The sequence below is a fragment of the Schistocerca serialis genome, chromosome 2 (genome assembly GCF_023864345.2).
Source record: "Schistocerca serialis cubense isolate TAMUIC-IGC-003099 chromosome 2, iqSchSeri2.2, whole genome shotgun sequence".
Classification (NCBI taxonomy): domain Eukaryota; kingdom Metazoa; phylum Arthropoda; class Insecta; order Orthoptera; family Acrididae; genus Schistocerca; species Schistocerca serialis.
Window position 1 is genome coordinate 585,687,917 of NC_064639.1, and position 22,835 is coordinate 585,710,751.

At 40.8% G+C, this 22,835-nt stretch overlaps 1 protein-coding gene across 2 annotated transcripts; it reads left to right on the forward strand.

The window, feature by feature from the left end:
• Positions 1-723: 723 nt before the first annotated feature.
• On the forward strand, positions 724-22,415 carry LOC126457602 (uncharacterized). Of its 2 annotated transcripts, none has more exons than XM_050094051.1 (2): positions 724-873; positions 20,151-22,415. In XM_050094051.1, the coding sequence occupies exon 2, from the start codon at positions 20,154-20,156 to the stop codon at positions 21,969-21,971; it is 1,818 nt and encodes a 605-aa protein (XP_049950008.1). In that variant the 5' UTR covers positions 724-873; positions 20,151-20,153; the 3' UTR covers positions 21,972-22,415. The 2 variants fall into 2 exon arrangements, with proteins under 2 accessions (XP_049950008.1, XP_049950006.1); XM_050094049.1 differs by lacking the exon at positions 724-873 and adding an exon at positions 1,326-1,535.
• The last annotated feature ends 420 nt before the right edge of the window (positions 22,416-22,835 follow it).

The window sequence follows — 22,835 nt, forward strand, 5'->3', positions numbered from 1 at the left end:
TTCACCACATGCATACAGAACTGTAAATCTGCACGATAGCTCTGCTCTTGTATATAATTATGTGTATTATAGTTCTTTGTTTACGACTATTATTCATTGGTAAGAATACATAGGGATACACATCACTCTTCCAGAGCCCTATGCAACACTAAAGTAATCTTGAAGGGAGAGATCAAAGCAAACCAGAGGCTTGCTGAAACTTCCTGGCAGAAGTTTAAAATTATCACACACTACACTGCAGAGTGAAAATTCATTCCAGAGGCTTGCTGCACAGTTTTAATTAACTGATTTGCTTAATGTGAGAAGTATTCCAGGTAGTCTAAAAGGAACTGAGTCAATGGAAGCAATGTTCTTCTGGAGAAAGGATATGGTAGCTAAGTTTAAAGAATCAGTAAACACCAAATACAGACTAAATCTGCTGCTTTCGTTATATTATTTGAACATATATGAGGGAGGTTAGACCATAAACTAAGGTACATGATTCCCTCTGTTTCAATGTATAAATGGAACAAAGAAGGAAATGAGTAATAAACTGGGATGTTTAAGACATTGCATTCATCCAGGAGGAGTGGATTCCCAGTTTGTCAACCAATCCTGATTTATGTTCCCCATCACCCCAAAATTGCTTTAAGAAAAACTGATGTTATATATTTTTTATAAATGTAAGTTTGTTGACTTCCTGTGTTCTGGTTTTGCAGGTTTTCATATGTTGAAATGGTTTTCAAAATTCATATGTGGCTTTCTGTCATGACCAGGTGAAGCAGTCATGCCTGACATGTGTAAAGTTGTCGTATAAAAAAAATAAGATTGCTAGTAAAAACAAACTACATTTTTTGAGAATATGCTTCACTTGTGGTCTATGACGACATTCCTGTAAGTTCGACATTCCTGTAAGTTGTATCATAAACAGTTATAAGTACAAAAACATTGAAAGTAAACATCCTATGTGAGCAAAGATATTTGTTTAAAAGTTGTTCCAGTTTATAGATATAAATGGAGAATCTATATAGAGAAGAACTACTTTATGTTAATGTATTTTGTCAAATAGGATGTTGACTTTCATAGTTGACAATATATGTGCAATGAAAGCCAAACAATATGGAGGAATTTGGCCGTGGGCTACGAGCAGATAGATTCTCGCAATATGAAGGTATTTTGTACTGCTGAAGGTTACTGTAACTAGCAGTCAAATGCTTCCATGTTTATTTAAAAATGTCACACACCTCAGGTGTGATTGTTTCACCACGTCGTGACAGAAAGCCTCATGTGAATCTTGGAAACCCTGATGATGGAAATTTTGCTTCAAAATATGAATCAGAAATAAAAATTGAAATACAGTAATGTCAGTGGGAAAGAGAGATGAACGGATTGAGTGCCAAATAGGAGGAACAGAGTTAGAACAGGTGGACGGTTTCAAGTACTTAGGATGCATATTCTCACAGGATGGCAACATAGTGAAAGAACTGGAAGCGAGGTGTAGCAGAGCTAATGCAGTGAGCGCAGAGCTACGATCTACTCTCTTCTGCAAGAAGGAAGTGAGTACCAAGACTTAAGTTATCTGTGCATCGTTCAATCTTTCGACCAACTTTGTTGTATGGGAGCGAAAGCTGGGTGGATTCAGGTTACCTTATCAATAAGGTTTAGGCTACGGATATGATAGTAGCTAGGATGATTGCAGGTACTAGTAGATGGGAACAATGGCAGGAGTGTGTCAACAATGAGGAAATTAAAGAAAAACTGGGAATGAACTATATAGATGTAGCAGTCAGGGCGAACAGGCTTAGATGGTGGGGTCATGTTATATGCATGGGAGAAGCAAGGTTTCCGAAGAGATTCATGGGTTCAGCAGTAGAGGATAGACCAAGGAGAAGGTACCTGGATTCGGTTAAGAACGATTTTGAAGTAATAGGCTTAACATCAGAAGAGGCACCAATGTTAGCACTGAATAGGGGATCATGGAGGATTTTTATAAGGGGGACTATGCTCCAGACTGAACGCAGAAAGGCATAGTCAGTCTTAGATGATGATGATGATGATGATGATGATGATGATGAATACAGGTAGATACTGACTTTTATTCTTAGAAAAGTAAGTATTTCTCACTGTTTTGTGTGTGTGTCATACGAACCATTAGGTATTCATTAAAATTTTCAATTTTCGCTGCTCAGTGTTTACAGTTCATTGCATAATGACAGTTTGGATATTTGGCCTATGAACAGAAAGGTATTTTCTCTGTAATCATAGTCAAGAGCTTAAATACATTTTAACAGGAAACAATATACAGTATCAATTTTTAGTAGTAAATTTTAAATTATGATATCACTATGAATATGCAGTTCTCAGATTTCAAACTATTGCTGTATCACATTGTGTAAATTGCTCTATATTTAATTACTATTAAAAACAGTCTTGATCACGATTTATTTAACGAGGTGACCGGTTTCAACCACTACTGTGGTCATCTTGGAGTGATTCTCCAACAGAAAGAGGTTCCTACTCAATGGTCTGAAGATGACCACAGTAGTGGTCGAAACCGGTCACCTTGTTAAATAAATCGTGATCAGGACTGTTTTTAATAGTAATTATTTATAAGACATTGATCACTGCTGTTCCTGTAATGCATTCAAAAGTAATTGCTCTATATTTCATTGAGGTAACTATTGGACATCTTAAAGTAGCAACTGTTGGATCTTCACACAGTGACGGTTTTATGAATATGACATATGGAATTCGTGTATGTTTGACCAAGTTGCATCCAGGTGCATGATGGTTGCGTATCCTGAGTCCCTTACCAGGAACTGAGGTGCAGCCTTCTGCTTATAGGCAGGGTCACCAGTGCTGCTGCGGAAGTTTGCTGTGTCCAACAGAAAAACCAAAATTGGTGACCATAGGGGTACTCCAGAGTATGCCGCCATTGGCTTTTGTTAGAGATTTTGTTTTTGTTTTTGCAGTCTGATCACAGAAACCACAGGGTTCCAAGCTGTACATAGTATGATTTCCTTTATATCCTTCCTGGCTGTTTTCTTACAAGGGAAACGCTAGGTTACAGCGTGTAGTGCTAGTTAGTTACATGCTCCGTAAGTCATTTGAACAGTTCTTTTACCAAAATGACGTGGAGTGAATCAGTGTACAGGATATGTGTACATGACTAGTGTTGACATTAATTATCACATTATTTATTTTTTGAAAAAATATATGAATAGCATTCTCAGTTGAGCAACCTGTGCACAGACCAAACTGTGATACACTAAGTAAATTGTTTTTATTTAAATGTGAGACTACTCTTGAGTACATTACTTTTTCAGACATTTTGTAAAAAGAGATCAGTATGGAAATCTGGCAGTAATTGTTGAACTCTTTCTTGTTATGGCTTGTACAAGGAGGTGTAACAATTGCATATTTTAATCTGTCTGGAAAATTCCCTGGCCAATGATGTGTTACATATACCATGAAGGACATTGGTCGTTATGTCGGAACAAGTTTTCGGAATTCTGTTTGAAATTCCATCTACACAACAAGAGCTTTTCTTTCCCAGCATTTTTATACAATCCTATTAATTTCAATGAAGAATGTTGGTGCTGTTCTATTTGCTTAAATTTTTGTGGGATGACTTTTTAATATGTTCTATTGCTTCAACTGAAACTTACAATCCTATTTACAAAGTGATTGTTAAAAGTACTTGTAACTTGGGTATTATCAATCACAGCATTATCATTTAGTTTGTTATTGTATCTTGTACATCGACTGGCTGTCCTGTCTCCTGTTTGACATTACCCCAAATAGTTTTAAACTCATGATCTGCATTACTAATTTCTCTGAGGATGTACATACTTCTTGGCATTTTTATGACTTTCCTTATAATAGTGCAGTATTTTTTGTAGAATTTCAAGTAATGTCATATCTTGACTTGGGGCCTTTGTGTAAATTTCCCTTTTCATCTTACGTGAGATTTTAATTCCCATAGTTACCTATGGCTTACTTAATCTAGGAAAGCAACTATAAAATATTGACACGAAGTTACTGCAGAATAAATTTAATTTGACTTTAGTCAATGCACACTAATTTATATTTGGAAGTTACATGTTGCGACCACCATGCAGGGTCTGATGGTGTTTGGTACACTCTGATTAAGAGAGCATGCTTTGCTTCTGATACAATTACAATATGCTGGACACACTTCAGCATCTGATGACAGTGGTTATTCAGGGGCACCAACTACCTTTACAGTCTTGCTAAACTTTTTTAAATATAGTGTTTCATATATGGAACAGTGCATGAGTGATGAGATGAACATAGTCGTCGTACATACCTGTGCCAACCAGTGCAGGATATGGCTTGATTTATGTCAAGACAAAGATTGCATTTCCAGTTTTATTTTTGACAAGGACCCTATAGCTACCGATTTTTGTTTGACTCCCAGCCAGGAATAGCACACCTACATTCCTATTAGGGATGTATGGACATACTACACTCGTCAGCTGTACATATGTGGTTTCCAGGCATGGTCTCCATAAGATCATTGCAGTGTGAACCCTGACAAATGCTACTTCCCAGCAGTAACTGTCTGCAAATGTCCAGCAGTTGCCTTGAGGAAATATTGTGGAATGGCCACAACACAATCCAGCAATAGATCCTAGAGCTTTGGAATCAACAGGCCCACTGGAAAAGCTTGAAAAATCACTTGGTATTGTAGTCTTTGTCAAGAATGGAAATATGATACTGGTCAGTACTTATGTGGTTGATTGCTGTTTTACTTGACTAGATTCACTCTTCATTTCTGTCTCCTTATGCTTCAGATACCTGTATAGGGCACTTAAAACAGTATTTCACCTATTTGATTAATGGAAAATCTCATATAAAGATGTGAAACAAATACTAACAAAGAGATAGAGGGGCTGGCCAGTACTTACCTCAGCTCAGTACAGCCGATAGATACACAAAACAGAACAGAAAATTTACGTTCCTAGCTTTTGGAACTTTGTTCCTTCATCAGGGAGGAGAGAGGGGAAAGAAAGAGAAGAAGGGAAAGTGGATTCAGTTACTCACAACCCAGGTTATGAAGCAACAGGGAAAGGAAAAAAGGGAGGGTAGCAAGGATGGAGGCATGGTTGTCAGAGGGAAGCCAAAGATATTTCACCTATTCCTTGGATGCCGATTCATTTTAGCTGTTTTCCAAGCATTGAATGAAAACTGTTCATGTTTTTATAATATTCAAATATTAATTACTCATTCAAAGTATGTATTTTTGTTTTTCTCTTCAATTTAACTTTTCAAAGTTCTGAAAATATTGGATTCTACATGTGTAAACCAACCTTCAGGTAATGCAGTCGTGTGTTCCAGTTGGTTCTGTGCACTGTAGTACCAGATTTATTCTATAAACTCGTCTTTTATGTCACATGTTCATGTTGTGAGTGACTGTCAGGTAAAATCAGGTGCACAATCAGTTAAATTCAGGGGAAAGAAACGTAGATCATAGACAAGTTATTTCTACTATTGTGTGTACAATGTAATCTTAACACCACTTTGTACATGCTGTGCCATTTGACTTTTTCGTTTTCAATTTCTGTGTTATTACTTTGGTCTTTTCCTCATAGGTTACTCAGCTCTTTATTTCTTTTTAACTAGCCACAAATGTTCTATTTGGTAATAATAATAATAATAATAATAATAATAATAATAACAATAACTTGTCATAAAGAAGACACATTAATTTGGAGACAGGTACAATTAAGACACACTTACAGGGTGACAATTATTGAACTATATGAAATAAAACAGTTTGCATTAGGCCATACAAACTGCACGGTTGGCTGCAGGGAATGATGGGAATTAGTGTCCACATGTGCCTTGTTTTTGTGGGCCATTTGCACTTGAAAGTGTCACAGTACAGCATACCTAAGTGACAGCGCTTGTGATGGGCTACTAATCAAGCTGTAACAGCTAAGCTGCAGCTCAAAGGAAGTTTATGATCGAGTTCAAGCTGAAGACAACTGGTCCAAGTGTGTTAACAATTAAGAATTTGATTTGCAGGTTTGAGAGAACGGGTAGTGTTCTTGATGACAGTGTTGGCAATGTCGGTCATCCAAAATGGGTGAAAACACTTGAAAACATCTAGAAGACATGCACTGTGTTTCAATCCACCCCCAGGAAATCGATCAGATGAGCTGTGCGAAAGGTGGGAATCAACCGGTAGACACTGTGACAAATTGTTGGTGAAGACCTGCTTCTCTTCCCATACAAAATTCAAACTAGTCAGCCATTAAGCCCCAGGGCCATGGAACAGTGGCTGTGTTTTGCCAACACTGTTGTCCACAGAATTGACAAACAGGACGTTGATTTGAATATGGTTTGATTTAGCGACGAAGCCCACTTCCATTTGAATGGGTTCTTCAATAAGCATAAATTGGTGGATTTGGGGGACTGAGAATCTGCAACCCTGAACAGGTGACTGTGAGGTGTGCAATTTCCAGTCAGGGAATAATTGGTGCAATATTCCTTGATTGCATGGTGCCTACTTAAGAGTACATGAAGGTTTTGGAAGGTGATTTCTTCACCATTATCCAAAGTGACCTGATTTTTACAAGATGTGGTTCGTGCAAGACGGAGCTTGACTACATTGAAGCAGGATAGTGTTTCATGTCCTGGAGGAGCACTTTGGGGACCACATTCTGGTTCTGGTGTGCCCGTTGGCCACTGGCATGGGCCTCATTTGGCCACCATATTCTCCAGATCTGAATATTTGTGACTCCTTTTTGTGGGGCTATATTAAAGACAAGATGTACAGCAATAACTCCCAAACCATTTCTGAGCTGAAAACAGCCATTCAGGTAGTCATCAATAGCATCAATATTTTGACACTTCAGTGGGTCAGCCAGAATTTCATTATTTGTCAGTGCCACATCATTACCAATGATGGCAGGCATATCAAACATGTTGGAACATACATCCGAATATCTGTAGTGACGTTTACATATCGAATAAAGTGTGTGCATGCCGTAGTTTGTAACTTAACATACGTTGTTGTTGTTGTTGTTGTTTTCCCCCATATAGTCCAATAATTGTCACCCTGTACATCAAGCTTTCAGCCGCATCCTTCTTCAGTAGAAGAGAGTGTTACGGGTTATTCCTAAAGTAATAAAGAGAGTTTTGCTAACCCGCAAAACATTGTCTATGTATGCATAGCAATAATCCAAGTCACATGTGACCTCATCCGTAAATCTTTGAAATGTCTGAGCAGCATTACATAGCCCGAAGTCATGCGAGTGAACTTGAACAACCTGACAACCTGAAAGGTGTGCGTACAGCTGTCTTAGGAACATCGTCTGGTGCCACAGGTCTCTGGTAAAAAGCTCTGACGAGGTACAGCATAGAGAATATGCTCTTACCATAGACATTGGATGTGAAATCCTCGATGTGTGGTATAGGGTACCGGACTGGAATTGTTCTTGCCTGTAGCTGTCAATAATCTTCACAAGGATGCCACCCGTTGTTCTTTTTCAGTATCACATGATAGACGATAGATCCCATGTGCGAGCATGGATGCGAATTCCTGTTTAACCACTTTCAATTTCTGTAGTGTTAAACGACGTGGTTGAGCATGAACAGGTGGTCCAGGCATGGTCAAAATGTAGTGCACTGTGGAGTGCTGCATGGGAGCTAGCATGGGAACTTGACATGTGATCTTGGGAACCTGCTTCAAAAGTTCGATAAACGGAGAATTTCCAGTAGTCCTCTACTAGCTAAGTTAGTACTAGTTCCAGTAGGCGTTGATGCCGGAGGTCAAGCTCAAGTCCATAAAAGATAGAAAATCTGCCCCCAGAATAGGATGAGTGACGTCTGCCATGACAAACTGCCACTCAAGCATGCGTCGTAGACTTCGGTTTAACACTAATGTGGTACGACAGTATATAGCTATTGTAGAACCATTGGCTGTAAAGAGGTGGTAACCATCACGCATACGAATGTTGGTACTAGGAACTGTAATTTCGTACCGTGGTTTGTGATAAACAATTGACGGCTGCCATTCGGAGTGTCAGTGGCCGTCATCACTGAGCTCCTGTTGCATTTCCCTGCTCACAAGGTGGGCTACACTTTCATGCCTCCCCCCCAGGGTGTCCATAACTCTTTTGTGGATACGTGCGTGGCAAGCACAGAACCCCAAGCTAGTGCGGCCCTCTTTCCTTTCCGGGTTGCATACCTTCCTTTTCCACATCCTTCCCCATCCCCCATCCTCCCCCCTCACCCCCCTCACCTCACCTCTGCCTCTTCCCTTCCCCTTCTCCCCCTCTAGGAGTATGTTTTGTGCCTACGTCCGGAGATGGATGCTTGTAATTGTTAGACAGTCTCTCTCCTTCGCTTTCTATGCTGGAAAATCTCTGTCCTTCCTTTGTCCTTCTCTTTTCCTTGCCTCTTCTCTTTACCCTCTTCTCTGCTGTGGCATTTGAGACCTTTCTTCTTTCCTTTCCTTTTCTTTGTTCCTCTGTATATCTTTTTTTTCCTCCCTGTGTGTGTCTGAAAGCCGACCCACGCATTCCCACACATAGCCGGTGACGGGGTAACGCGTATTTCCCCACCATGGGTGGACAGGTAGGACCGTACGTACCCCCTGGTAATGGCCAGATCCAGGGAGGGGCGATTACCCGAGCTGATACCTTCCGAACGTGCTGATTGGTCCCTCTGTCCGTTTCTCGGGAGGTGTGAATGATCACCTAAGATGGGAGTGTCCTCAGAGAGGGTGCCAACAAAGAAGGAGCACGCCATCGGAGACACCGGTAATCATGGGGAATACTTTCGCAATGGTTTCCTCATCGTCTACAATGGCTGCTCACAAGCAAAAGTTAAATGGGTCTGAGCCACGGACAGTTCTTCCATCATTGCCACAGTTCCTTGTTGTTTCTCGGTCGGACAAAGGTCAAGACTTCTCCACAGTCAACCCTTTCATTAATCAGAAAGGTGTTGACGCAATTGCAGGTCCTGTAAAGTCTTGTTCCCGATTACGAAATGGCACCTTGTTGTTATAAACAGTCAGTGCCCTCCAGGCACAAAAATTGCTGCGAACTTCACTGCTACACACCTTCTCTGTCCGGGTGGAAGTGCACCACACTTTAAATTCATCACGCGGGGTGCTTTATACACACACCCTCGACACATTGTCCAACGAGGAAATTCAAAACTACCTGTCTGACCAGGGCATACCAGCTGTTCGAGTCATGAAAAGGGTTGACAAGGACTTGGTTCCAACCCATACTATCTTCTTGACATTTGACAGTGTTTAACTTCCACCGAACATAAAAACGGGCTATGAGGTAATTTCAGTTCGCCCTTACATACCCAACCCTATGCGTTGCTATTGGTGTCAGCGATTCAATCACACCAGCCAGTTGTGTTCCAATCCGGCCAAATGCGTTACGTGTGGCAAGGATGCCCATGAGGGTGCTTGTCCACCTCCATCCCCTCGTTGCATCAACTGTATGGGCGATCACGCTTCTTCCTCTTGAGATTGCCCCATTTTCAAAGATGAATGGCTTATTCAGGAAATCAGAGTGAAGGAAAAGGTGTCTTCATTTGCTGCTCATAAGTTATTCTCCAGTCGAAAGCCCACTGTGCCTCCAGCAGGTAAATATAGTGCTGTCCTTGCATCTCCTCGGCCTACTAGGGAGGCAGCCACACAGACTTGTGATCTCACCTTTAGCGCAACGGTCGTCAAATCGGCTAGCGCAAAGATCGCCTGTTCAACCTCCCCACTATCACCTGCTCACTCTACGGCTCACCCTTCATCGGCTTCTGCTAAATTCGAGCCCCAAAATCACACACCCGGGCTTCAAAAAAAGAGCCTACTCGTGAAGATTTTTTACGTACCCAGACCTCACAACCATCGATTTCTCCCTCATCTCGTCTGTTTCCAAGAAGGCTCATAAGGAACCCAGTTCCTCTCCTTCTCCGCCATGGCGTGTCTCATCTACAACGCCACCTGGCAGTAACCGCCCTCGGCCGTCTTCTGTGTCGCCAAGGCGCACTGCTGGTGGCCTATCAACTGGCCAATCGCTGGTGGCAGGAGCTGCTCCTGAAAACCTATGGATCAGGATCTTCTGCCTTTGGCTGAATGCTGTTCCACGCTGTCGGCCGCCGGCTCTCAGCAGGCATTGAGTTGAGACCAACTGTGGTAAGATTCTTCCCTTTTCTGTCCACCCTTAAAGCTGTGTCCCCACGATTGCTTTGTTTTCCCTCATTTTCAGTCAGTCCGGTTTGATCTCCCCTCTGTTGATGGCACTCCAGCACATGGGGGACTTATGATTCTTCTCCATGATACTGTCCATAATCACCCAATCCCCTTAAACAGTTCCTTCCAAGCTGTTTCTGTCCGTCTTTCCCTTTCTGGATACACCTTCTCTCTTTGTACTGTATACATTCCATCATCCACACCAATGGCAAGAGCTGATCTCCTTCATCTCCTTGGTCAGCTCCCACCCCCTTATTTGCTGGTTGGGGACTTCAGTGCCCACCACCCGCTTTGGGGATCTCCGCGTTCTTATCCGCGAGGCTCCCTATTGATGGATGTCTTCCACCAAGCGAATCTTTTTTACCTCAACACTGCGGATCCTACATTTTTGTCTGCCTCTTTGACAAATTTCTCTCATTTGGACCTTTCGGTTGGTACTGTTCAGCTAGCTCGGTGCTTTGAATGGTTTGCTCTTGCTGATACACACTCGAGTGACCATTTTCCGTGTGTCCTTGACTGCAGCCACAACTGCCATCTATGCACTCGCGCCACTGGAAGTTTGCCCAAGCCGATTGGACACTTTTTTCGTCTATAGCGACAGTCAATGACCGTCACTTTCCTAGCGTTGACGATCAGGTCACTCATATTACAGAAGTTATTCTTACAGTCGCGGAACATTCAATACCTCGCACCTCTGATTTGCCCTGAAGCCCCTCCCCCCCCCCCTCCCCTCCCCTGTTCCTTGGTGGAACTAGGCGTGCAATACATCAGCGATGATGCGCTCTTCGTATTTTCCGCCACCATCCTACTTTGGCCAACTGTATCTGCTATAAGCAGCTGCATGCGCGATGCCGTCGCGTCATCCGTGATAGCAAGAAGGCAAGCTGGGACTTCTTTACTAGCTCTTTTAACACCTTCACTCCGTCCTCAGAAGTTTGGAGTCGAATTCGACATTTATCTGGCGTGCCTAGTTTCTCCCCGATCTCTGGGCTCACTGTCGCGCATGATACCTTAGTGGACCCGTCACAATTTCTAACTCATTGAGTACACTTTGCTGAAATTTTGAGCTCTTCAAATTACCCAGCAGCTTTTCTCTCGAAGAACGTGCTGCAGAAGTGCGACCTCTTGCTTTCTCCTCTCAAAATAGCAAAAGCTATAATACTGTTTTCTCCATGCGGGAACTCCAACACACACTCTCTTCTTCTCGCTCTTCTGCCCAGGACTGGATGGTATCCACATCCAAATGTTGCTGCATTTATCATACCATAGTCTGCACTACCCCCTTTGCCTTTATGATCGAATTTGGACCGACAATGCTTTTCCCAGAATGCTTTTCCCAGAAGATGGCGGGAAGCTATCGTCATTCCTGTTCCAAAACCTGGAAAAGACAAACATCTCCTATCTAGTTATCGCCCCATTTCTCTCACGAGTAGTGTATGTAATGTTTTGGAGCGTATGGTGAATTGCTGTCTAGCCTGGTGGCTGGAGTCCCAAAGCCTTTTAACACCTACCCAGTGCGGTTTCCGAAAGCATCGTTCTGCAGTTGACCATCTTGTTGCTCTCTACACTTATGTCATGAACAATTTTCTCAGGAAACGCCAAACTGTAGCAATATTTTTTGACCTGGAGAGAGCATACGATACCTGATGGAGAACAGGCATCCTCCACACACTGTACTCTTGGGGCTTTCGGGGTCGACTGCCCCTTTTTATTTGTGAATTTATGGCAGAGCACACATTTGAAATGTGGGTGAACACTACTCTCTCCCATACTTTCTCCCAAGAAAATGGGGTACCCCTGGGCTCCGTGCTAATTGTTTTACTGTTTGCCATTGCCATAAATCCAATTATGGGTTGTCTCCTTCTCAATGTCTCGGGCTCCCTCTTTGTGGGCGATTTGGCGATCTACTACAGTTCTCAACGGACCAGCCTTCTTGAACGACGTCTTCAAGGATGTCTCGATCACCTCCACTCTTGGAGCATCGAAACCAGCTTCCGCTTTTCTCCCAGTAAGACCATTTGTGTCAATTTTTGGCGTCATACAGAGTTTCTTCCATCTTCCCTGCATTTAGGCCCTGTCAACCTTCTGTTTGCGGATGTCTCTAAATTGTTGGGTCTTATAGAATGAGATTATCACTCTGCAGCTGAGTGTGCGCTTGATCCACAGGCAAAGGTCACGAGTTCGAGTCTCGGTCCGGCACACAGTTTTAATCTGCCAGGAAGTTTCTTGGGTCTTATGTTCGATAGAAAACTGTGCTGGTCCTCCCATGTTTCCTATCTTTCAACTCGCTGTTTGCGATCCCTCAACACCCTCCGTGTTCTGAATGGTACTTCCTGGGGAGCGGACAGAGTGGTCCTTCTCCGCCTCTGTCGTGCTTTAGTGTGCTCGAAATTGGACTATGGAAGCATAGTTTACTCCTCTGCTTGGCTGTCAATTCTTTGGCGTCTTGACTCTCTCCACCACCATGGGCTGCGTTTAGTGTCTGGAGCTTTTTACACCAGCCCTGTGGAAAGCCGTTATGCTGAGACTGCTGATCCTCCGCTGTCCAATCGGAGAGCTGTACTTCTGAGTCGCCATGCTAGCTAGCCATCTGTCTTCGATGCCTGCTAATCTGGCCCATGACCTTTTTTTCGACACCTCCTTAGATTTAGGGTATGCAGGCCGCCCTTCCTCTCTACCACCACCAGGAGTCCGCTTCCGTCAACTGCTCCATTCTCTTTCCTTCCACTTTCCTAAAACTTTCTTGTCAACTGGGGGTACAGCACCACCTTGGCTCCGCCCCTAGACCTGCCTGCTCCATGACCTTTGTCAGCTTCCCAAGGATGGTACCCCTTCTCTCATTTATCGTCGGGCATTTGCTGCTCTATGCGCCCAAATGAAGGATGCCACATTTATTTACACTGACAGTTCAAAAACATCATGTGGTGTTGGGAGTGCCTATATTGTTGGCGACACCCCTAATTGATTTCGGCTTCTCGACCAGTGTTCGGTTTTTACTGCAGAGCTTTACGCTGTTATCCAGGCTGTCCAATACGCGCGGCGCCATCAACGGGTACAGTATATTATATGCTCAGATTCGATCAGCTCTCCCCTTAGTCTCCAAGTTCTCTACCCTGTCCACCCGCTGGTCCACCGGATTCAGGACTGCCTCCACTTGCTCCACTTGGGGGGCATCTCTGTGGCGTTCTTCTGGATCCCAGGACACGTTGGTATCCGTGGAAACGAGGCAGCCGATATAGCGGCCAAGGCTCCAGTCTCTCTTCTTCAGCCTGCTGTTCGCATGGTTCCCTTCGCCTATCTGCAGAGTGTTCTATGTCGTTGTGTTGCTCTTTTATGGCATGCATATTGGTCTACACTTCCCAATAATAAATTGCGGGAAGTGAAAGCTCTTCCCTGTGCTTGGACCTCTTCCTCCGAAACTCGTCGTCGGGAGGAGGTAATTTTAACTAGTCTCCAGATAGAGCACTGCCTTTTAGCCATCAACATCTTGTAAGTGGCGATCCTCCCCCACTTTGTCCCCATTGCTCTCAACTGTGGACGGTGCAACACCTTTTACTTGAGTGCCCCTATTTTACTCTGTTACGCGCCCGTCTACAGCTGTCACCTGATATATCTTCCATTTTAGCAGATGACACACGCTCAGCCGATCGTGTCCTCGAGTTTATTAGTATCAGTGAGATGACGTCAGTCATTTGAAGCTCTTTTTGGGGGAAAACAATCCCCCCCCCCCCCCCCCACTTATATAGTGGTTTTCTAAGCTTTCCTTCTGTTTTTTAGTTTCCCCACTTATTGAGTTTCACTCGCATTGCTGATGATTTCCAATTTAGTTTTTTTTACCCTTCCCTAAACCACAGAAAGGGCGCTAATGAGCGTAGCAGTTTTGCGCCCGAAAACCATAAAAACTTTCATGCCACGTGCCCAAATCAGTGGAGGTACCAACATACTTTCGTAGCTGAAGGTGAGCGACTGAATTTCCCAGGCGAGCGGTAGTGATGAGATCGGCGACTGTTGTTCTGAGTTCGCAGAGGGGCGACTTGTGTGGAAAGTTCAGTGATCTGAGCTTGTACTGCAGCAAATTTGCTGTCCATCTGCCATTGTGGGCTGACTGTTGCAATGCACACAGATGGATACATTTCAGATATTCCATCGGCAGTTTGCATTGGTGGATCTAGATCACTGGCGCACACAGTTAGAATCTATTGCAGGTCAGTAGGTAGGCGTGATAGCCAAATGCTTCGCAGAATGTCGCCACTTACTGTGTTGCTTGCTGACGTACATAATTGGCACAGCAGCTGCTATGGCATGAAATCGCCAAGCTCTTCGATATGAAATACTTTTTCCAGCCCTTTCGCCTCAGACTGCAAAACTCGTATGAGTAGGGTGCTCTTAATCGCCAAATGTCGGTCCACGCTCGGCGGTGACGATAGAATATCCAGCGGCTCCAGTGCCATTGCTTCACTGAGTGCTGCCACAACATAACTATATTGTGCCAGAACGGCAGTGGTTTTACTGTGACACGGTTTATCATGGCATCAGCAGGTGTGTCTGCTAGTGGTGCAGGAACTTGATCTACCATCGTAATAATACTGAGGAATCAGTAGGCTACAGATGTGCGGTGTAGCTGCCGTGGAGTGCGGAGGATGCGCGGCGCAGTTGAGTGTGCAGCATGGTTGATGTGACTGTACTTTTTGCGACTTGGCACACTACGGAGTGCAAACATGTTTCGAATTGAGTGCCCGGTGACTGTCGAAGATCACATCGGGGTCACCAACTGTTGCGTGTTAGCGAAACTCATTTTATTACTTTAGGAATAACCCATAACACAAAATGACATTCGTTTGACAGAGCGAACAAACAACAGAATAAATAATATAGCTGGAAAACAAAGAATAAACGTAGATCATAGGCTGTTCCAGAGATGTTGTTGCATGGAATCTTTCACATGTGCGTAGCACTAAATCTTACACATATACACTGCACGCTAGCTTGCACACACTTCAAGAGGCACACACCATGCCCGCACACAAGCAAGCACACCTCATGCACACATAACCACCAACTCCAGCATCTTGGGCCGGAATGCAACTATCACATGGGATGACAAGCAGCAATCTGGAGGGGGTAGGGAAGGGGAAGGGATATTAGTGTACGGGTGGCGAGAGAGATGAACACTGTGAGGTGGAGTGTGCAGGTACTAGAATGCTAACGGGTGCAGCGTCAGGAGGCTGTCGGGAGGATGGCGGGGGAAAATGTAGCAAAAAAGGAGAGGAGCAGGGAAAGACAGATGGATGCATTGGCAGAAAGCGGCAAATAAACAGGGTGGTAGATGAGAGTGGGGAGGAGCTGATAGGACAGTGGGTGTGGAAACTGTTGGGTGGAGCGTGTGAGCATTCTTCAATAGAAGTCTAGCACCAGCAATTGAATTAGGCATACTACGACCACCAGTAGGAATTCAGTCTTTTAACCCTATACAAATTCCACTTCTTAATACAGTAATTCTTCTTGTATCAGTAATAACAGTAACATGAACACACCACAGACTTATGGAATATAACTGCATTCAAGCGTTACAAGGACTATTCTTCACCGGGCTGCCAGGACTATATTTCACTTTACTTCAAGCTTACAAACATTGAGAAGCACCCTTTAGTATTACTGAAGCAGTTTATGGATCAACATTTTTCATTGCCACAGGATCTCATGGGCACCGTGTAATTTTTTGGAACAATCTTCTTAACAACATGTTTACTTCGACAGTCACTAAATCAGTTCTCACCAAGACATCACTTTGGATTTGAAGCCGCTGCATGGTACTGACAGTTTGTAGGTGTAGTTTGACTATTCTTATGGATCTCAATTTATTGATGAGGTAGATAATAGTTTTTCCGGTATAAATAGTATATTTGACTTCCAGTCAGAAAGCTTGATAATTAATCAAGGAAATCAATCCTAATATTACATAAAAGAATTTTTTATTAGATTTATTATTACATTAACTGTTATAGTCCTTGGAACCATCCTTTTTAATCTTTGATGTAGAAATTGTTATATTCTGCCTAGTTGTCAAAGATGGGGTGTCTAGGAAACTTGCTTCCCAGATTGCTAGACAACAGTTCAAGCAAATCATGTTAAAGACTTTTATTATGAAATGAATCAATGAAATACTTAATTTTGAGAAATACATAGATGTGTTGCAAGCAAGGGGCGACATGCAATATAATCAAATGCCCTTCAATATGACGATTCCAATGCAAGTGGAGTAATACAGTAGATGCTTTTATCCAGGTTGCTGGTCTTGATGCTTCTGTAGAGCTGGGCCACTACCAGTCGGGAGAGGCACTTATGTTCTCTTCGCCTAGAGGCTGCTGCTGGCACATTTTCGTCTCAGAGAGGGGTTGGTCAGTGTACTATTGGCTGACGTTGTCTTCACAGCCCTCTCCGCTCTGTTGTTTCCCACTGGCGTGCCAGCGCATGACTTGAAGTCGGAACAAAAATTGCATTAATTCTACCAGTTGTAATTTTTATAAAAGCATCAGACATTATAATCTGAACAGTGTAAACAGTATTCTTCATCCAACCCCTTTTAGAAGGTTATATTGTGAATTGAATAAGGAGCTCTTCAATGAGCAGAATGAGGGGTTGTAGTTAAAGATGACATTTGTGTTGCATTCAAAAAGTATTGATGTAATCAACCATCCTTACATTGAATAAGAAGTGAATTATTGCAGTCAGTTAATTGAAGCCAAAAGAAGGCATATTACTGTTAATAATATTATTGAACTATTAAGGAAATGTAAAGCTAATATGAAAGCTGCTAACTTTTTGTATTAGTGGTTAATTCCGTTACCATTTGTAACAATATCTGTATTTATAAACATTATCTAAAAATATTTCCTTAACATTTTCAGTGTTGCACTTAATTATAAGCTATTTAAATATATAAAAAATACTGCTAGAATAAACATTCAAAAACTTGTAGTTAAAAGATAAATCGTAAAATTAGACTTGTATTAACCCTGAATGTAACCAGTTAAATAAGTAAATATTACGTATAAACCTCGACCACCTAATAACTCAACAATAATCGAAAGACTTTGATGAATAATAACCCAACTTAAGAGGTAAAGATATAACAAACATAGTTGAAAGAAAAGGTGTACATCATATAGAAACAGCAAGTCGAACGAAAAGTAGTGTGTTTAAAGAAAATAAATTATGAGAAAAATCAAACTGAGAAATAAGATAGCCCAAATAAGAGCCTAAAACAACAACAGTAATTGGTAAAGCAATAATATGAGGAATAGGAAAAATCAATCAAGATAAAACAGCACAAACAACTACTAATTATCCCAAAGAAGATATAATAACCCTAATTGTTAAAAGAAAATCTTCAATAAAAATTATTCTCACCATACATTGAATAATAACATAAACAAAAATAATAAGAAGCTGTTAAACCAGTAGATAAAATAAAGGAAAAAATAATTATTCATCCTAAACAAACCCATTCAGGAATTAAATCCTTTGAATAAAATCCAGCCAGAAAGATATACAACATAAAGACAAGCTAAAAAAAATTAAAACAAACAGAAGTTAAATGGATAACAGTAGAACTCATGAAACGAATATCCCAAGAATCCTTTAAATTGTGAATTATTGAACCTGCACATATAAATGACAACACCTTAAAGAACACGAGCCAACAAATGGAAAAAAAGCAAACTTTGGAAGGGCATCTTTTTGAAATCAAACTCAAAATTAGTGCCCAAACTAGCTGTATAATTATACAGCCAGGTAATGACAAGAATCAAACACAGTTATAAGTATTTAATATTGGACAAAAATGAATTAATAAATAAACACCAACAGTGACAAGAGTAGAGGAATGAACTAATCCAGAAACAGCATTAGGAGCAGCCATAGCTGCAGGAAGTCAAGAAGAAAAAGGAATATGAGATCTTTTAGTCATAGCTGCCAAAAGAGTTAATATAGTGATAAGCTTTATCGTAAAAGAATTTGAGATAAAATCATGATAATAAATATAATGTCGACCACAAAAATTTAATATTCGAGCAATTAAAATCAAAATAGCAACATTACCAATACAATTAGACAAAAAGTCAACATACTCACACTATAAGACTTTACATTTTAATAATAAATAACTAAACAATAAGAAACCAAACTCAAAGCATCTCAACCTAATGAAATTCTAATCAAATTTGGACTAATAATTAGAAAACCTATTGAAAGAATAAACATCAAAACAATAAGATAAAAGATTTTTTTCACCATATATATAATCCTCTCTATAATAAATCACCAAAGAAAAATATACATAAGAAAAGATGTAAAAATAAGGGCTATTCAGTCCAAAATTAAAGTCATCACAACCATTGAACCATTTAAATTGGAAAGTTCCCGTTCAACAAAAACTTCATAATCAGTCATTAAATAATAAGTACTCAAAATAAAAATTATGGTTCTAGACAAAAATAAAGAAAAAAACTTAATGAACAATTAGAAAATAAATACACAGCCTAAGATGAAAAACTTAGTAACATACTGTCCCTGCACCCTCCACCCAACAGTTTCCACCCTCTCTGTCCTGTCGTCTCTTCCCCATTCCCATCTCCCACCCTGTTTATTTGCCACCCTCTGCCAATGCATTTTTCCCCGATCGTCTCCTTTTTTGCTCCTTTTTTCCCCACCTCCCTGCCCCACAACCTCCTGATGCTGCATCTGTTGGCACTCTAGTCCCTGCACACACCACCAGACTGTTTGTCTCTCTCCCCACCCATGCACTACTATCCATTCACCTTCCCAGCCCCCCCTCCAGACTGCTGCTTGCATCCCATGTGATATTTGGCCCGAGATACAGTTCGTGGTTGGTGGTCACATGTGAATGAGGTGCGCTTGCTTGTGTGTATGAACATTGTGTGTCTCTCTTTTACTGATAAAGGCTGTGGCCGAAGGCTTTATGTAAGTAGCTTTAAATTGTGCCTGTCTGCAACTTAACATGTCGTCTTCATGGTAAGTAGCAATCTTATCTTTTCCTACATTGTTGGTATTGCTACCTGGAGTTTCCATTGTTTAATAATAATAATAATAATCTGAAGATAAGTCCTGTTTTGTAATCAGTCTTCTTTATTCTTTGCTATCCCCTTCACTTTGTGATAATTTTGGCACTTCATTACTTCCAGTTGATCTTAGACTATTTTCTTTCTTGGGCTCTCCTTGGTTCTACTCCCAGTATGTCTGTTTAAAACATACCATGTCTAAATGTTCATAAAGTTTTGTTTTTCTTCTTGTTGGATAGTTGCTGAGATTTCTCTGTTCATTGATCTAATTCTCCACCACTTCAAAGTGCTTTCTGTCCTCAGCAGTGTTCAGCTTTCAAAGCCGTATAGGAGTACAATTAAATGATGTGGTCACTAGTAATTGTCTTTGTTCATTAAGATCATATTTACGTGTTCCAGTTGTTTTTCTGATTTCCGTGCTGCATCTGTTGTACTCTGTACTCAAGGTGCCTAAATAACAAAATTTATCAGCATTTTCTGTTTTATTTTTTAATTTTTTTATGTCAAGAGTGCTCATTTCTAACTTGGTTACTGTCACGATTTTGACTTTTTGACTATTAATTTTAAATTCAAACTTTTTCATAATTGCTGAAACTTTAGAAAGTATATTCTGCATATGTTTATAACTATCAGATATTAAAGCAGTGTCATCTGCACCAATCTTATGGAATGAACAGGAATTTTGTTCCCTTTAACACCAGATGTTTTTCCTTTGTTGATCCTTTAAGTTTTTTCATTGAAAGGGATAATGAGCATCCTTTTGGTCTTACCCCTGTTGTAATTTTGGCTGTACATTTTTTCCATAATATGTATAAAGTACTGCAATATAATTAATTTTTTTTTTTTTGCAGACAATGACGCGCTTTGCAAGGGCCCATGGATCAAAGTCTTCAAATGAGCGATTACCAGAAGCAGCAACATCGTGGAATGTAATGAAACAGCAACTTACAGACAAGCTACAGTCTTCTAAGGCACTTGGAGATTCAGCTACATCTTTCCAAAAGATTTGGAAATCATCAGACTTTGATAGAGATGTTTGGAACAAAAATGAGGTTAAGTGGGCTGATTTGGAAGACAATGAGTGTGCAGATAAAACTGTGAAATCTGGTGAAGAGTATAATACACTTGAAAAAAAGAATAAGAAGAGGAAGCATAATAAGACATTTATAAATGAACATTTTCCTGAAACCACAGGGGACAACGAGAAAAAAAAGAAAAAAATGAGGAACAGAGACAGCACTGAATTTCATGAGTCTCAGTATACAGGAATTAAGTTGTCTATGCCTGATGGGGATTTGCCACATACTAGTAATGTTGAAAAGGCAAAGAAGCTCAAAAAAAAGAAGAAAGAAGCTAATGATGAAGAGGGTAATATCAATGACATAGAGTTAGAGAAACATGAAATGTCAGAAGATGCAGTGTGTGAAGAAAGTGGTATATCTCCAAAGTTCACCATGGAAAATAATATGAAAAAGAAGTTAGGAAAGAAGCGGAAAAGGAGTCATGATAGTATATCTGGCATACAAGATGAACAGCCTGCCAGGAAATATGGAAGTGGTCTGAATGTAAAGGAGAACGTTAACCTTGAGAAAAGTGGTGAATCAGAAGCAAGTGATCATCAGTTGAAAAAGAAACATAAACGTTCTAAAAATAAAAATAAAACTGAAGAAAGTGGCTGCTTGGATTTTGTCAAACAGAATTTCCATGAAGAAGGTAGTGAAATTATCCCAGGTGCAGATGCTGATGTGGTGCCAAGTGAAAAGCATAGAAAGAAAAAGAAATGTAAAGATAATGGAAGCAACACAGTAGTTGGTGTAGATGCCAGTTTGAATGGTGGCAAGCCGAATTTTGAATTGGGGGGTAAAGGAAGTCACACAAGTGTAACTTCAGAGAACGTGCAAAACGAAGGAAGAGAAAAGAAAAGAAAAAAATTGTGGCAGCAAGAAAATAACAAGAAATTCATGAAAAAACATAACTTCTCTGTGGAAGATAGAAAGATAAAGAAGGGTGAATTTGAAAAGAAGTATCTGCACACAACAGTACTACACGTGAATGGTAAGGATATAAAAATAGTTAAGTTTGATGGCTTCCCTGTGAAAAAAGAAGACGCAGAAAATTTAATACAACTGAAGAAGAAAATGATTGCAAATGGGATACCAGCTAGTGAAATTAAAGCAACAATGAAGTTGGAGAGGCGCAAGGCAGAGAAAGCACTGGCAAGAGAGAAGAAGAAAGTTTGTTTTCATTGCAGGAATTCTGGTCATGTTCTATCAGAATGCCCAGATCTGGGAAAGGCAGATACAGATGATCTTGTAGGGATGGGTATTTGTTTCAAATGTGGATCAACAGAGCACAAGCACTTTGAATGTCGTGTTACTAGGGAACAGGAATTTCGTTACGCTAAATGCTTTATATGTAATGAGCAAGGACATATTGCTCGGCAGTGCCCAGATAATCCCAGAGGATTGTATCCAAAAGGTGGTGCGTGTCATATCTGTGGAGATGTTACTCACCTGAAGAAAGATTGTCCAGATCTTATTAAAGAAAAAGAAGAAAAAATTATAAAGTTGCAGACACTGACTGACAAGGCATTAGAGGCATTAGAAGATGATAAAAACGCGAAGTCTGTCTCACTTAATGATGTTAAAAAAAAGAAGACTGTCAAATTTTAATGAGATCTGGAATTTTGTTTTGTAAAAAGAAAAGTAGTTGTTTAAGATTAAAGGTTTATATTTTTAAAAAGAAACAAGTGTTGTAACGTGTTTGGTTTGTCATGTAAGAGTTTTATTATTATGCAGTGTGTTGAGTTTAAAGAATAAATAATTTTTGAAGTAAAGCTAACAAATCAACAAATACCATGAAACGAGGTGAATAGTGACAAATTTTAACTTTGGTTGAAAAATTTGATTACTGTTTGTCAAATTTAAACAAAAAAATAGTACCCAAAACTTAGGGCTGTATTGCTCTTATCAGCTTATGATATCATTATCAAATTATTTTCTTTCAATAAATTTAAAAAAATTTAAACATGGTGTTTCTAATCACCCCGCAGATAGGGGTGAATAGAAAGTGTTATAAAATTGAAATGATAATTAAATGGACACCCTAGCTGCAAACAGGCGTTGATGTACTTCATTGGGGACATGTTGAAAATGTGTGCCCCGATCGGGACTTGAACCCAGGATCTCCTGCTTACATGGCAGACGCTCTATCCATCTGAGCCACCACGGGCACAGAGGATAGTGCGTTTGCAGGGACTTATCCCTTGCACTCTTCCCGTGAGATCCACATTCCCAACATGTCCACACCACTACATTCGTAGTGTGACTAATAGATGTTTGCCCATCATACTCATTACTTGTGGCAGATTAATCTACCAAGTCCCGTACGAGTTCGGGCATAGCGTGTGCGTTCGCACAAGGTGGTCAATGGCTGGGAAGCCATATTTTAACTATATATATGACAGTAGTATCTGTTCCCGAAAGAACAGTTACCGTGGATGACCATGCAGCTTTGCTAGAAATGAAATGATAATT

What these genes read in the sequence shown, in the direction of transcription:
- LOC126457602 (XM_050094049.1), top strand. Translation starts at nt 1,341, where the DNA reads ATGTCAGTGGGAAAGAGAGATGAACGGATTGAGTGCCAAATAGGAGGA. An exon ending in CTCTCTTCTGCAAGAAGGAA is followed by an intron (nt 1,536 to 20,150) that starts GTGAGTACCAAG and finishes TTTTTTTTGCAG; the next exon opens with ACAATGACGCGCTTTGCAAG.